Here is a 15,124-nt window from a genome sequence, read left to right on the forward strand (position 1 = left end):
TTTTTTTGAGATCAGATGACATTAGCATGTTCATTAGTATGCAACTTTTTTTTAAATGCTAATATAAAATTTGTCATGATGTCAATTCACTACAATAGCAAGGTGCCATTAGTAGGGCTCTTTTAACCGACCCTTTTTTTTTAAACAGTATCTAACGCAGATATTCCATTACAAAACTTTTAATTTTTAAAATGTGGGCTGACTGTGCATGTACATGAACGCAGGTGTTGATAACTTTCCTAATGCAGTCACACATTGTAACTTTCTTTGTTAATGGATTCAAAATGTAGCCATTATTTTAAAAATGAAACCGGAAACAAATACCAAGGAGTTGCACTGTATAGATTGTTACTGTTTAGATGTTAGAGGACTAATGAAGTTGTCTGTTATGTGATTATCTGCTATCTTGTTCTTTTTAATCTTATCATATTTAATGAGGATGCTGTTGTGAATCAGTGTGTTTAGTTAAAAGATAAAATAGTTCATAAGATTTGAACCTTTAGCCATTATGAAACTTTTTAGTATTATAATATTTGACTTCTTTTTGTTTGGTAATACAATGCTTTCATTTTAGGTCAGTGTTAATTACGTTTTGACAGTGCTGAGAGATGAACATGGCAGCTTTAAATACAACACTATTTTAGAGCCTTTGCATATTGAATATGTTGTATAAATATATACATGTTTCTGTTGTAGTACTGATCTCTGTGATGTTAAGAATTTTATTTCGCTTTTAAAGCGTACTGTTTGATGAAGAGATTGATTGTGTGAAATATGTAGCAAATGAGATTCTGAAATGTTGGACTGACTGAGCCTTACAGTTTCAGGGGCTCATTATAATGTAACCGAAGGAGTTTTGTACTCTCAATCAAACCTCAACTGAAATGCCTTTCCTTTCATAGTATTCACTCAAGGACAGTATGAGTATATAGTTTTAACCATAATTTTCTTAGATTGAAAGCAAGCCTTTGATATATGCTCATATAGGAGACCCTTTTCTTGAAAATTGCAATCACTGCAAGCATTGAGGCTTAGTAGCATTGGAACATTTACAAACAAGTTATTTTATTTAATTATGCTTTTTCTGTTATTTACATTTCATTTGGCTTAAAGGTCTTTGATACAGTTATATAGCATAATAAGGCATGTTCATAATTCATTTGTATTATTGCTGCATAAATAATAATAATTTAAATTATTTATAGTAATTCTTTTGTAAATTGTAACTCAGTTGACAATGCTTATATTTAAGTCTTGCACCATTTCACTTGAGATCATCCTGGAAAACTACAGCATGTTTTACATTCTAATGAAATTGTCAGTTTATCAGAAGAAATATGTCATGTTCTTTTTTTTGATTTTACTATGTCCCAGTGTTCAAATTGAGACTCTGCTTTGACTTGTACTCAAGACCAAACATTTCATTAGATGTGTCTTTGTATGCTTTTTTCTTTATTTGACTTATTTTATCTACTAATTAATTTAATAAATAATTTCTGAATGTTTTGGTTGGAAACATATAATAATAATAATAATGTGTGGAATCAGACAAACCATTGTCTTTTGATAAAAATTGGATTCTACGACAAGTAAAAAATGCTTATAAATTACCAGAGAAGAAAATAAAAACCTATTAGCCAGTATGAATATAAACAGAAATGAATTGAAAATGCCAAGCCATGAGACTGTTATAAGACCAAAGACAAGTCTATGCAGAACAAAAAATCTACCACATAATCTCATGATTTTTTCCCATGTTTTGTATTGTATATGATACATTAGTGCTCTCTTTTAATAATACACAATTAAAAGAGATGTTAACAGTCCTCCTGTTGAGACATGAGTTACATTGTTAACAGTTCTTTATTTTCCCAATAAAATTATGACAAAGAGATGCTTTTTTTTTTTCATTTTACCTTTAAGTCAACATTTGAAAGTGGTAAAATCCGATACATAATTATGGTTATAAAATAAAATGAAAAGACAAAAAAAGGCCATTATCTCGATGCCATAATACACCTTTTTCGTTTTAGGTTTGCTGACAATAAAAAAAATGGCAAGTTTTCAAAATTTGCATATGCATATGAGAAGATGACTTCAACAGTGTGCGATGTGCATTTTACTAATTCTTTTATGATTGTCATGCATATATTTTTAGAATTGAGAAACCACATGGAATGTTTGTACTTTGTAATGTCATCGACATTTCACCATAAATTGACTTTGGACGTCAAGAGGGTGGTGTCATTAGATCTGGCCAATCAAAATCAGCTGAGCCAGCGCGCTTCCGTCTGGTCTCCACCCAAGACTTTTAATTTGAAAGGTGGATTATATGGCGCTTCGGAAGTTAAATAACACTAAACACTAAAAATGGCATTCTAGAAAACTGTATTGATATGATCAATATGCTATGCATAAAATAAATATGACAAAATAATTCCGTTTGTGCGGTCTAATGAATGTGTTTTAGAATATCTCCTGTCACATGATGCGGGTCGCGAATGACTTCACGCTCTGTCATGGCTGCACGAGACATAAACATGCCAGTGGTTCTGTAATTCAGAGCAGAACACCAGTGCGATGATTAAAGCAGCGACCATAACAAATCATTCTGACTTTAGGTCCGCCGTATGAACTCGGCTGGTCGGTGTTTTGTGCGACAGGTGAAGTGATAGCGGAGCTGTAAATCATAGAAAGGATCCGATCATGCAGACTGAAGCCGTGCTGGAGCATCACGGCGGCTCACAGAGTTCCTGCAGGACGGGCTCCAAATCCTGGCAGTACAGGTACTTCACACAATAATATCTCCTTTAACAGTATTTAATCATGAACTGCTCGATATCAAACCGCAAAAGCTACTTTTTAATACGAAGGGGAGGTTGTATAATATTCCATTTCCGGAGTAAACGCATGACACTGATATTTCTGTCACGTCGTCCAAACCCGAATTATTTTCTTTCCTCCATTTATCTCAAAATGACATTTTAGGCACAAAGACATCCTCAGTCTCCTTTCACTTTCATCATATATACATAAACACGATAGACCATCATCTGCTACAGTTTAATAGTTATTGATCTCTCAGAATCCTGTGAATGGTTGTGTATATTATACAATTTTTGGTTGATATATGGTGGTATCATTTTTTTAGGTAATGGTATGAATATCTTGCACACACTAGTGCTCTGTCTTTGACAACATGATGTTTTCTTTTTATCAACTGAAGATCTGATGGAGAAGGTGGATGGGTATTTAATGAAGTACACCAATCTCGTGACTGGATGGCAGTATCGGTGAGTCTGAAGTGTCTATTATTTGATATGAACAGGCTCAAATGGAATTCTGTGCTGATTAAGGGCAAATCTTTAGAATTCTGCAGGTTAAATACTATAGCTAAAATATTTAATAAACTCCTAATCTGTTATGTTTCCTGCATTATAGATATTTTGTGCTCAACAATGAGGCAGGACTGCTGGAATATTTTGTGAATGAGCAGTCCAGGAATCAGAAGCCCAGGGGCTCGCTGCCATTAGCTGGTGCGGTGATTTCCCCCAGCGATGAAGATTCACACACGTTCACTGTCAATGCCATCAGCGGAGAGCAATACAAACTTAGAGGTTGTCACGTGATCTCTTTCACTCTTTCTTTTTTGCTACTCTTTTCAATCTTAGATGGTTTCACTTCCTTTTATTTATAATCTGCTCTCTTAACCATATCGCAGTTTTTTTTTTTAAATCTGAAATAATATTATCCCAATATTATGATTTATATTGAAACATTTTTTTATTACCTGTTTGCATAACTTCAGCCTCAGATGCAAAGGAGCGACAGCACTGGGTCAGCCGACTGCAGATCTGTGCGCAGCACCACACGGAGGCGTTGGGCAAAGTGAGACTTACATCCAGACTCCTGTAATACTATTAACTAAACCGCTCTGCTCAGTGACTTGAGTTACAGGAACAGACAGACAATCTGTTAAATTACAAATAGATAATCAGAGTTTAAGATTTTGTCATCATTTATTCACCATCCATTTGAACCAGTGCCATTTGGCATTGCTGATATCAAGTCTGGTATTTTGCAAGCAACTATAGTTATTGCTATGTTGATAGCCAAAGAAGCTGAAATGGTGTTAAAAATTAAACAAGCAAACTGATATGATGTGACTTTGCACTGCATATCTGACTTTATGTGACTGAATGAGATGCAGCTCAGGGAAAAATAATGAGTCTGTAATGACTTCTATTTCGGGTCGGTTTCTCACACAAAACTTCAGAAGACTTTGATTATAATGCATAAATAATAATGACTACTTTTATTTGACCTTCTTTGGAGCTTCAATGTCAAAATCAACACCAGCTTTCCAGCATTGAAATCTCTCCTTTAGTGATCCTTGAAAATACAGATTTGGATCAAAATGAGGTAAATGATGATAGAATTGTCATTTCTGGGTGATCTAATTCTTTCAACAATTATCCATAATCCCACAGACAAACCCACCACTTCAGACCCGTAGTCTCTCCATGGCGTCTCAGGGCAGTGGCAGCTCTCCAGGATCTCAACACAGGGTCAACCAGAACTCAAACGCCCTGCTGGGCCTGTCCCAGCTGCAGCGCGGCTCATCTCTTTACTCCAGCAGAAAGTCTCTGCTGCCTGATCACTTGCTGGAGGCCAGAGAGGTGAGACTGAGTGATGCTTTTACAGGCCCAATTGCACAGTCTCTTTGAAACTCCACAAGCATCTGATCTGAAGTTATGAGGTGATGTAGGATGTTCATTAACCAACAAATACTCCTTCTCTAGATGATGAGCCAGGCACAGGGCCAGCACAGAGACTTGATCCAGAGTATTGAGGGTCTGCCCTCCTCCCAGGGACCCTCTCCCTTGGACCAAGACTTGCTGCTGCTGAAAGCCACCTCTTTGGCTACCATGACCTGCCTCAGCGACTGCCTGCATATCCTGCAGCTGCAACAAGTGGCTCGGCAGAAAGCTCCTCTTGGTGGTGAGTTTTTTTTTTTTTTTTTTTAATGTCTGTGTTGATCCTTATGGTTTTTTTTTTCATTTTGTTGACTGTAACACTAGATGTGTTTATATCTCTTCATTTCCATGTCACAAATGCATTACTTGTTGGATAATGGAAAAACTAAACAGTGACTGAATGGACATCAGGGAAAAATGATAACATAAAAAAAAAGATAAAAATGTGAAATGAGGTTCTTAATGCTAGACATCTGGCAATTTTCCTCTGTCTGGCTCTTCTGATATTAGAGCTGACTTTGCTTTATACTTTCTCTCATGCTACTGCAGTGCTTAGATGTTAAGTGAAAGCATTTCTCTTCCAGTAAAAGACAGTAAGATGGTTATTTATAAGCACAGCTTCCATCACAGAAATTATTGATCGGTGCCGCTCTTGTGTGTCGTACAGCAAGAGACTTTTCTTGTATTCCTCTCTGCTTTTCTTGGTCAAGATTTTAGCACAAAATTGGCAGCATTTTATTTATTTATTTTTTTTTTTTTAAGGCATACATTAAGGTCTGCTTAGATTAGCAAGTGATTTTAACAGTCATAATTTAGCTTTACATGACCGTTTTCCACCCATACCTTTAGGATTAAATGGGCTCTTTTTTGCATTGCCTTTAAAACTTGATGTAAACATCATCTCACATTTGAAAAGAGATGCAGTCCTTTAGTTCACTGAAGATGCAGTTACATTAGTGAAATAGGAGGCATTACTCACAAGCTGCAGGACTTTTCCATTGTAGCGCAACTCTCCCATCCTTCAATAACAACCACTTTGTAAAACCTAAATTACATTGTGAAATGACTGCAGGCACTTGTGTTTAATATTAGGTGTTTTGGAAGGATATGCAGAGCTGTTGGTGCTGCACACAGTCAGAAACCAGCACAAGGTTTAGCACAATTTCTTTATTTACTCTTATTGTTAGTTTTTTGGCATTTAGGAGTAATATTACTGTATCTGTCTGACCACTTTATTTGCCTTTCAATTACTGGATTCTGCCAAGTTACTGAATTCCATATAAGTGTTGTTGATGTGTAAACATTGGTGTGATATGTTTTTTTTTTTTTTTTTTTAATGGCTGATATTGCTGTCTGGAGAGCAGGGTGGCTGTTAGAATGCTGATATAGTATAATTTATTACTAACAAATAAAACTGTACAGAAAATGTGCAGTTTCACTTTGCAGTACTGTTGATTTTACCCAGTTTGTTGGGCACAGTTATCACATCAGTGTTCACTGATTAATTGTGTATGGCTACATTTTTCAGAAACTTTGCAAACCTAAATAGATCATAGAGCCCACTGGCGCCATAGGCTTACAGTGCTTTTAGGAAATGTTGTCCTTGTTGATATAGCAGTCTATTACTTACTAGTCATGTATTTAAATGTATTCATCTTTTTAGCATCAAAATGTTTGGAAGTACAAAAGCGATGTCATGATTTAAGTAAAAAAAAAAAAAAAAAAAAAAAACAGGAGCAAGTACGGCCTCCCTTTCAGTTGAATACCACCATAGTGTAGAATTTCTGTAACACTCCTCTATTAGTTGCCGAAATGCAATCCAAAAATTAATAATGTAGAATTACAGACCCCCATACTCTCTTTTAACAAATCCGCTATCAGACAGTTATTGAATACCTTAAATCACATGTTCACTGCGACTCGCTGATCCTTATGTGTAATCCAGGTCAGTGCAATACGATCAAAATACACAATGCTCACGTCACAGTGTCTGGGTGTACCAAGATAACCAATAGCTGAACAGAAAAATGGTAGTTAATTATAGAAAAGCCACAAATGTTTGTGGTCACAAATCTAATAATCCCAGGCCATGTTTGCGCCTGTAGAATTTATGACCTAGAGCCCTGCTCAGGGAGTGGAATATTGTTTTATAATTAATGAGGAACTGTATCCACCACTGATAGACTTCTGCAGGTAACGAGAGCTCTGCTGGCGTCACTCAAGCGCAGTGGTTGACAGACTTACCAAATTAAGTTACCATACCGTTGTCAGTTCTTGAATGAAAATGTCTCCTGTCAGATTTGCATGTTTGGGGACTCTTCTGGCCCCAAAACCCTTGGAGTTTTGCAAAACTGAAGCCTTCTAGTTGTCAAGCGAATTTATTGCAACCCATTTATGAAGCATACATATTTAATTACTCTCTGACTGGAAAGAATCAACATGTAAACATCCCACAGTTCCAGGATCACCTGCGTTTCTACTGTAAAAAGTAGTGATCCAGCTTGGGAACGACTGGGACAAAACAAAAACCTCCAGATTAGTCTCCGTGCCAATAAGCAAACAAGTCAACAATGGGCAGGGCTCCGTGCAGACTGTGAGACCTTGGGCTCAGGTTTCCACTGAGAGCTCTGTGTCAGTTGTCCGAGCGCTAAACACCCAGAATTCCTGTGGCATTAGAAGCTGCTGTTAGACTGTGGGCATCGTGCTGGTGGGCCGGTGATATGAGCACCCCTGAGCCAGGTTTTGTGTGTCCTGTAGGCCATGCCCTCGAGTGGCTGGAACCAAAACTTCCTGACATCCTGAAGAATGGAGGGACGCTACCCAGCATCACCAAAGATGATGATAAAACAGAGGGAACCATTCTGGAACCTTTAGAAATGGACTCCTGTGATATTGCTTGGGTAAGATTCGTTTGTCTAAACTTTTTTTTTTATCATTCTTGCAAACTGTGTTATCAGTCAATCATTTTATAAATCGGTCTGAATGATTTGCATAGAAATCATCATGAGCAAACAAATCTAAGTTTGAATAATCTTTAAAAGTCCTTATTGAAAGTCAATTTTCAAACAGTGTGAGTCTTGGCCACTGACAAATGGTTGTCCAATAAAGTGTGGAAAATTTCTGAGGATCTGAGCTTGTCTTAGATCAGACATATTTTTAATTATATTTATAATAATTTATCCCCAGTTTCACAGACAAGGCTTAAGCCTAGTCACAGACTAAAATGCATGTCTGGGCTGTATTAACTTAAAGAAACTTCCTCTGACATATCTTAAAATATGTCAGTGCAACTGTTTGGCCTCAAGATGCACACCAGTAATATTTTTCCTAAGCCACATTTATAAAAGATACTTAAATGTCCTAATTGCACTGTGGCCTATGTGATTTGTCTTAAACAGAAGATCTATTTTAATACCTTCTTTTTTAATTATTTGACTTAAAGTGTGCTATCTTTGTTTATAATAAAAAACAACTCAAATGTGGTTAGATATTTTGTTATAAAATGAATGACATTCATGCATTTTGAGTGTTTAAAGTATCCATATATGTTTTGCCTCTGTATGTTAACACAGCAACACAACCACTGATGACTGTATTCATAGCAGATGCTGGTGATAATTACTGACAACTGACATTGTTGTTTTAGAAAGGCTCTCAGACTGCATCTCCAGAGTAATCCTTTGCTTCAGTTACCTTCACGTAAACAAACACCTGAGCCTTCCTGAATGTTGGACTGTAGACAGGGCTCCCTATTAACCTAAGTAAACTTGTCTGTGGTGTTAAATGTTTACTATGCTGTATGTATGTTTTTTTTTTCCTGAATATTCTTGCATAATATTTTGCTTCACATAATTGTATCATCCATCATTTCAGGCAGCATAACAGATAGTTTTACATTGCAGAAACGCTGTGGAAACCCTGTAGAGACTGTTGGGGGATCCAAAAAGAAAGCTAGTTTTGTCCTTGTGGTTATAGGATTTTACTGGTTGAGTAGGATGCAATCATGGAGTTTGGTGTGGGTTTCAGGAGCAGGAGGAGATTGATGCCACACAAGAGGTAGATGATTCAACTCCGGCCGAGGAGGAGGAACTGGGTGCTGTTGAAGAGGAGCGCAGCATCATTCTGCACCTCCTCTCTCAGCTCAAACTGGGCATGGACCTCACCAGGGTATATCAGCTCCATCTCATTAATGGCTCTCATTTCATCCAGTTTTGAATTAATTCTGTTATACACTAAAAAAAATGCTTTCATCAAAATAATATTTTTCAGTGTACAATTTAGTGATTATGAATTAATAAAGTGTTTCACATGGGCGTAGGTGGTCCTGCCTACTTTCATTCTGGAGAAGCGCTCCCTGTTGGAAATGTATGCAGATTTCATGTCCCATCCGGACCTTTTTGTCGCCATCACTGATGGCTCCAGCCCAATGGACCGCATGGTCCGTTTTGTGGAGTATTACCTCACTTCCTTCCACGAAGGTCGCAGAGATGCCATTGCCAAGAAACCCTACAACCCCATCATCGGAGAGACCTTCCACTGCTCTTGGAAAGTACCCAAGGCGACGACACCTCCAACAGCGGTTTCGAAAGAAGGGACCTCATGTGCGTCAGACTGCTACAGTGTCCGCTTTGTAGCTGAGCAGGTTTCCCATCATCCACCTGTGTCGGGCTTCTATGCAGAATGCCAGGAGAGACAGATGTGCGTCAACACGCATGTGTGGACCAAGAGCAAGTTCATGGGCATGTCCATTGGCGTCTCTATGATCGGAGAAGGTGAGTTTCGCCTGCCTTGGTTCACTTTTGCATGAACATTTGCACTGTTGATCATTAGAAATGTTAATTCCTGTGCTCGCAGGTAATCTACACCTATTGGAGCACGGTGAAGAATACACCTTCAGTCTGCCCTCTGCTTACGCCCGCTCTATCCTCACTGTGCCCTGGGTGGAACTGGGAGGAAAGGTCAATGTCAACTGCACCAAAACAGGCTACTCTGCAGTCATCACCTTCCAGACAAAGCCTTTCTATGGGGGCAAGCTGCACAGGTCAGGATCACATTACATGACTCCATTTTCAGTATAGTGTTTTCGATGTAAATTTATACAGCAGCCCTAAAGAACTGTTAATTAGTATACACTACTGTTAAAAGAATGATCAAAAGTGACTGCAAACAGTTATAATGTTACAAAAGATTGTAAAAAATGTATCTTGGTTTCCACAACAATATTAAGCTGCACAACTTTTTCCAACACTGATAATAATAATAAGTGTTTCTTAAGCACCAAATCAGCACATTAGAATGATTTCTGAATGATCGTGACACTGAAGACTGTAGTAATGACTTCTAAAAATTCGACCCCAGACTTTTCAACTGTAGTTTGTATGTCCAGATTATATGTAGTTCAGAAAAATGAACAAACACTATATTCAATAAGAAAAATGTAAGCCAAACTTTATTTATCTGTAAAAATTTCCCAACTTCTTTTTGACCCCTAGAATTAAACTGGCTGTTTTTTTTTTTTTGGTGCCTTCAGTGTGGGTTTGCTGTGGGGTCTTAGTTTGCACTGCTCCATTACACTGTGACAGGTTCACAAAACAGACTGAAATGATCAGGGATTCTATACAAATGAAGGTGACAAGTGCAACTGGCTGAAAAAGGATTTGGACAGCCTTAGTATCAGTAAATGGTCTTTTTGGATTGTTGAAGAGTTCTAAAAGTAACAGTATCACTTGTACATCCAAAACAGATTATACATTTTACATTTTTTTTTAAAGTAGGGCTTGGACTTAGAATCAGCAACATACATTTAGAAAATAAATGGGGTGAATATTCATTTTTATGTCAACTTTTAAATATCATGATATGAGCACTTTAATCAGAAAGCTGAGCCAGTGGACTGTAACAAAAACCTGTGCTTTGTTTACTCAGAGTGAATGCGGAGGTCAAACACAACCCCACCAATTCCGTGGTGTGCCGAGTACAGGGTGAGTGGAACGGCGTGCTGGAGTTTACCTACACCAGCGGGGAGACACGTGTCGTAGACGTTACCAAACTCCCAGTCACCAGAAAAAGAGTACGGCCCAATGAGCTGCAAGGACCCTATGAATCTAGGTAACACCAGCCAATCAGTTTATACAAAAAAAAGTTTTTTTTTTATCATATTCAAACCACTCGATTGTACACACAATTAATTAAACTACACAATTAATTCTGAAAATTAATAATTTAAACGAATAGTTTCAAACATTATATCGTGAATGGCTGAGAAAGTTAGTTATATGGTTTTGGAACAAAATGAGGGTGAGGAAATGTAATCATTTTTTTTTTTTTTTTTTTTGATGAACTATTCCTATAAGTGAAAACCATAGCTGTCTTGTCTGTGGATTCAGAGGCATTTCCTGAAAATGTGTTGGTGTGATGCGAAGACATCTTTAACACGTGACTCTTCTCCCTGCAGGCGACTGTGGCAGCATGTGACGGAGTCTCTGAAGGAAAGGGATATGGATAAAGCCACAGAACACAAGCGTTTCCTGGAGGAAAGGCAGAGGAAAGAGGAAAGGCATCGCGCAGAGACACAGACAGCATGGAGGACCAAATACTTTGAGCGCAAAGTAAGAACACATATGCATCTTATTTTTTTTAAATCATATACTAATAGTTGAAAATAATATTTATAAATATTAAATATATATATATATATATATATATATATATATATATATATATATATATAGTAGAAGATATTGTGAACGTACTGTTATTGTAGTTAACCTCTGATTAAGGTTTTTTCCAGCTAATGTTTTTATAAATAAAATTAATTTTGGTCCTTGAAATGTGACAGATTCTTGTACTTTTCAACACCTCCCACTCCCACACCCCCATTTTGCACAATTAAAATGAAGTTCCATCGTGCATTTTGTCTCATTTTATTTCACTTGAAAATGGGTAACAGGTGACATTAACTTCAAATGCTGAGTGTTAAGGTGAAGCTTGCATGGAGAGCTGCAGGAAGGAGTCTTAAAACTCAGAAATAAGCACTTTCGGTTCCATTGTCCTGCAGTCAGTGGGTTTTTTTAATAGGTTTTTGGGTAAATGCCTGAAATAAGGTCTGAGGTTAATGGAAACTTGAGATATTTTCACACTTTATTCTACAACATAAAATACATCAGTGATTTTTTTTAAGTTATAATTTGTCTTGAAAAGTGGCTAAAAGTGACAACGGAGGTTGTCAGGATCATTAAATGTCACCACACTGATCAGGAGAACTCATCTACTCTCTGTAGTCTGCTTTTACGGCCTCATTGTGTTTATCACGCTCTTGCAAACTATTCTAACTCAAATTTTCCAACTAGTAGATTTCAAATAAAGAGTTGAAGTTGAAGTCATCGGACCGTGGCGTGGTTTGTTCAAAGCCTGCCTTTAGCTTTTTGCTTCTTCCAGTTATATTTAGGCTTCAAAACAGCAGTATTCATTTGTGGAGACTATCTTCTCTAATTGTTTTGTCTTCTTCTAGGGTGAAGGCTGGGTGTATTGCCAACCACTATGGAAAACGGCGGCCCCTAGCTCTTCCCCAGTCTCCTCTCCACAAAACCCATGACCTCTGACCTTTTAAGACCTGAGTCCAGGCATTGTACAGCATCCTGCTGCAGTAAACCTCTGCTCCGGTGTGCCCTCTCTCACTGATGAAGACATACACTCTCCTTTGTATGATTCCTGAAACAAATCTTCAGTTTGAGTGTTTGTAACACGCTTTGTGGACTTGCGGGTTTGCACTCTGATGTTCATATTTTGCATCCCTTGGTGGTAAGATTTTTGTAGAACTACACAGTGAATGATTTCTTCAATCCGCACACAGATATTGTTTGTTGATGTTGCCTTAACGAGTGTCGTATGTAACGAGGGCTGAGTACAGTGTGACAGCTCTTAACATGGGATTGTCTTTGAGGTGAACTTCTTAATCTTACCATACTTTGGTGTTGACCACGGTACGGTCAACGTTTTCTGATTCTTTTAAAATCGTACTGACTTATCATGATTTATATGATATCAAATGAAATGCAGGATTGGGGGAGCTCATTGAAGAAAGTGGGGTTCAAAAGGACAGACAGCTAGCTGCGTTGATAACTGGTGAGATGCAAGTAGTTATTTCTTAGCCAGACGCAGCTGGAGTCCCGATGAGAGAGAAACCATTGGCTTGGCTTTCGTATCATGCTGTCTTTTTCTCATTCTCGCTCTGGTAAATGAAGCTTGCAGGTGCTATACACAAAATCTTGGCCAGATGGAAGTGTTCGGGTTGAGGCCTGCTCTTCTGTTTCTGCTTGATGTTCAGTGAACAATTACATTGGCTTTTATTTCAGAGAGATTTTAAAGGTATACCCCCCAAAATTTCTGTCTTCACCCTCATTTAAAATCTATAGGAATTACTTTCTTCTGTGGAACACAAAGATATTTGTTAAATATATGTTTTTGTTTTTTTTGTTCATACAATGAAAGTCAATGTGGTCCACAGTAGGATATACAGGTTTATAATGACACAAAGTTGAATTAATGTAACCGAATTTTCATTTCTGGGTGAACTATTCTTTTATGCTTATGTTGGGCACTTTAACAGTTTAAACCTAGAAAAGAGCTAGTTTTATAATCTTCTCTATATGCACAGTAATATGTGTAAATGCAACCTGATTAGACAGTATTATTGGGGATAAAGTAAGCTCTGTCAGACACCAATCTGATCAGTCAAAGTTATGCAGTTTAATTTCATGACTTCGGACTGCTACGCTCCACTTTGATTCTACCTCGATTGACATTGACAACATTGATTTTTAAAGGGTAAATTACCCAAAAATCACAATTTTAGTTGACTCACCCTCGTGTTGTTCTATGTAGTCCATATAACTTGTGAGCTACATTACAAGTCTTCTAAAGTCATGCAATGCTTTTAAATTTCAGTCTGAATAACAGACTGAAATTTAAGCTAATAACTGATATTTGGCTTTGAGTTCAATAGTGGCACATTTAGATGCTTAGATCTAAATTAGCTTAGATTTCAGTCTTGCTGCTGAAAAAAAACCCCACCTAAATCTTAGTTTGTCTGACTGTAAGACCAGCTAAGAACACCGAACTAGGTTAGGCTGGTTTTTCAGAAGACGTTGTATGCAAGTTTTATAGAGCACTTTTATGGTGTTTTATGGGATTCTGAGGTACAAGTCACAATTCACTTCGCTTGGATGGAAAAGAGCAGCTTGGTCATTCTGCCTGACATCTCCTTTTGTATTTTATGGAAAATAAGAAAATAATATGGGTTTTGGAACGACATGAGGGTGAGTAAAACATTGCAGAATTTTCATTTTTGTGCAAATTGTTCCTTTAAGCACAATCAGATGTGTTGATAGCACCTGTTCCTTGCTAAAGTTTCAAGTTTTATTATTATTTTTTGTCAAATTTGAGGTTTCAAAGTTCTTTAAGATTTTGTGTTTAAATGCTTCATTGTTCAGTTTGCCAGCAGGGAACAGTTGGAGTGGTGCTGGCTGAAGTGTTGCATCTCTCATATAATCTCTGCTTCATCCCTGGCATTGGTTGCGCTGAGAAACTTGTGGTGCCTTATTTGTGTTAGTCTTCCTCCAGTTCCACCTCACAGCCATCAGCTTTCTCATCAAACAGAGTAAGACTGAAGCCACAGCCTTTGTACATATCTTCTTTCATTTTCCTGTCAGCAGAATACAGAATTCCCACGAAGCGTTTGGTACATCAGCTGTGCTCTCCACTCAAGTCATTCTGCTGATCCATCGACTGCACTGATGTTTTAAATACACTCCCCGTAGCCTCAGAAAATATGATTGAAAAAATAAAATTGTTAATATATTGGAGGATGTCAACTTTTAGTGAACTTTTTCATTTGTCTTGATGATTCTGTCTGTGTGGTATCAAGAAGAGATGCACATATTTCACATGAACTGGCATATGAGGGAAGTTCCATGTCTAGTTGAAATGTTCTGCAGTTTGACATGCTAAATGGCATTTTGCTTTTTGCTTTTTTTTTGGCATTATGCATGTAGCTTTATTATCTAATATTAAGACACTGAATCTTTTGTGCTTCATGCACATTGATTTGTCACATTGAAGGATCATTTAAAATAATCTAGGAAAGGCAAAACTTAAGAAGCCCCTTTCTGCCTTAGAGTAAAAAATAATAGTATTTCTCACAATTGTGACTATTTATTTTGCAATTGTATTTCCTATAAAGGTGGCTTTATATCTCCCATTTGCTATATTTCACAATTTCACAAAGTTGTGATTTTATACTTTACATTGCAACTTTATTTCTTGTGATTGCAACTTCATATCTCAAAGTTTGTTGAAACTTTTTTTCA

At 37.3% G+C, this 15,124-nt stretch overlaps 1 protein-coding gene across 3 annotated transcripts; it reads left to right on the plus strand.

Moving 5' to 3' along the window:
* Positions 1-2,323: 2,323 nt before the first annotated feature.
* LOC109096023 (oxysterol-binding protein-related protein 11-like) lies at positions 2,324-14,629 on the plus strand. 3 transcript variants are annotated; one of them, XM_042764127.1, is made up of 14 exons: positions 2,324-2,786; positions 3,225-3,293; positions 3,442-3,617; positions 3,809-3,888; positions 4,333-4,422; positions 4,491-4,679; positions 4,803-5,001; positions 7,515-7,657; positions 8,784-8,924; positions 9,076-9,529; positions 9,612-9,798; positions 10,683-10,865; positions 11,212-11,365; positions 12,268-14,629. In XM_042764127.1, exons 1-14 carry the CDS (start codon positions 2,707-2,709, stop codon positions 12,349-12,351), a joined length of 2,229 nt encoding a protein of 742 aa, XP_042620061.1. In that variant the 5' UTR covers positions 2,324-2,706; the 3' UTR covers positions 12,352-14,629. The 3 variants fall into 3 exon arrangements, with proteins under 3 accessions (XP_042620061.1, XP_042620062.1, XP_042620063.1); XM_042764128.1 differs by having other exon boundaries at positions 4,336-4,422; XM_042764129.1 differs by lacking the exon at positions 4,333-4,422 and having other exon boundaries at positions 2,327-2,786.
* Positions 14,630-15,124: the final 495 nt, after the last annotated feature.

Source organism: Cyprinus carpio, chromosome A9 (assembly GCF_018340385.1).
Source record: "Cyprinus carpio isolate SPL01 chromosome A9, ASM1834038v1, whole genome shotgun sequence".
Taxonomy (NCBI): domain Eukaryota; kingdom Metazoa; phylum Chordata; class Actinopteri; order Cypriniformes; family Cyprinidae; genus Cyprinus; species Cyprinus carpio.

Coding starts and splice junctions, on each gene's coding strand:
- LOC109096023 (XM_042764127.1), top strand. CDS start 2,707: ATGCAGACTGAAGCCGTGCTGGAGCATCACGGCGGCTCACAGAGTTCC. Junction 3,889..4,332: donor ACACGGAGGCGTTGGGCAAA/GTGAGACTTACA, acceptor TGACCTTCTTTG/GAGCTTCAATGTCAAAATCA. Junction 7,658..8,783: donor ACTCCTGTGATATTGCTTGG/GTAAGATTCGTT, acceptor TGTGGGTTTCAG/GAGCAGGAGGAGATTGATGC.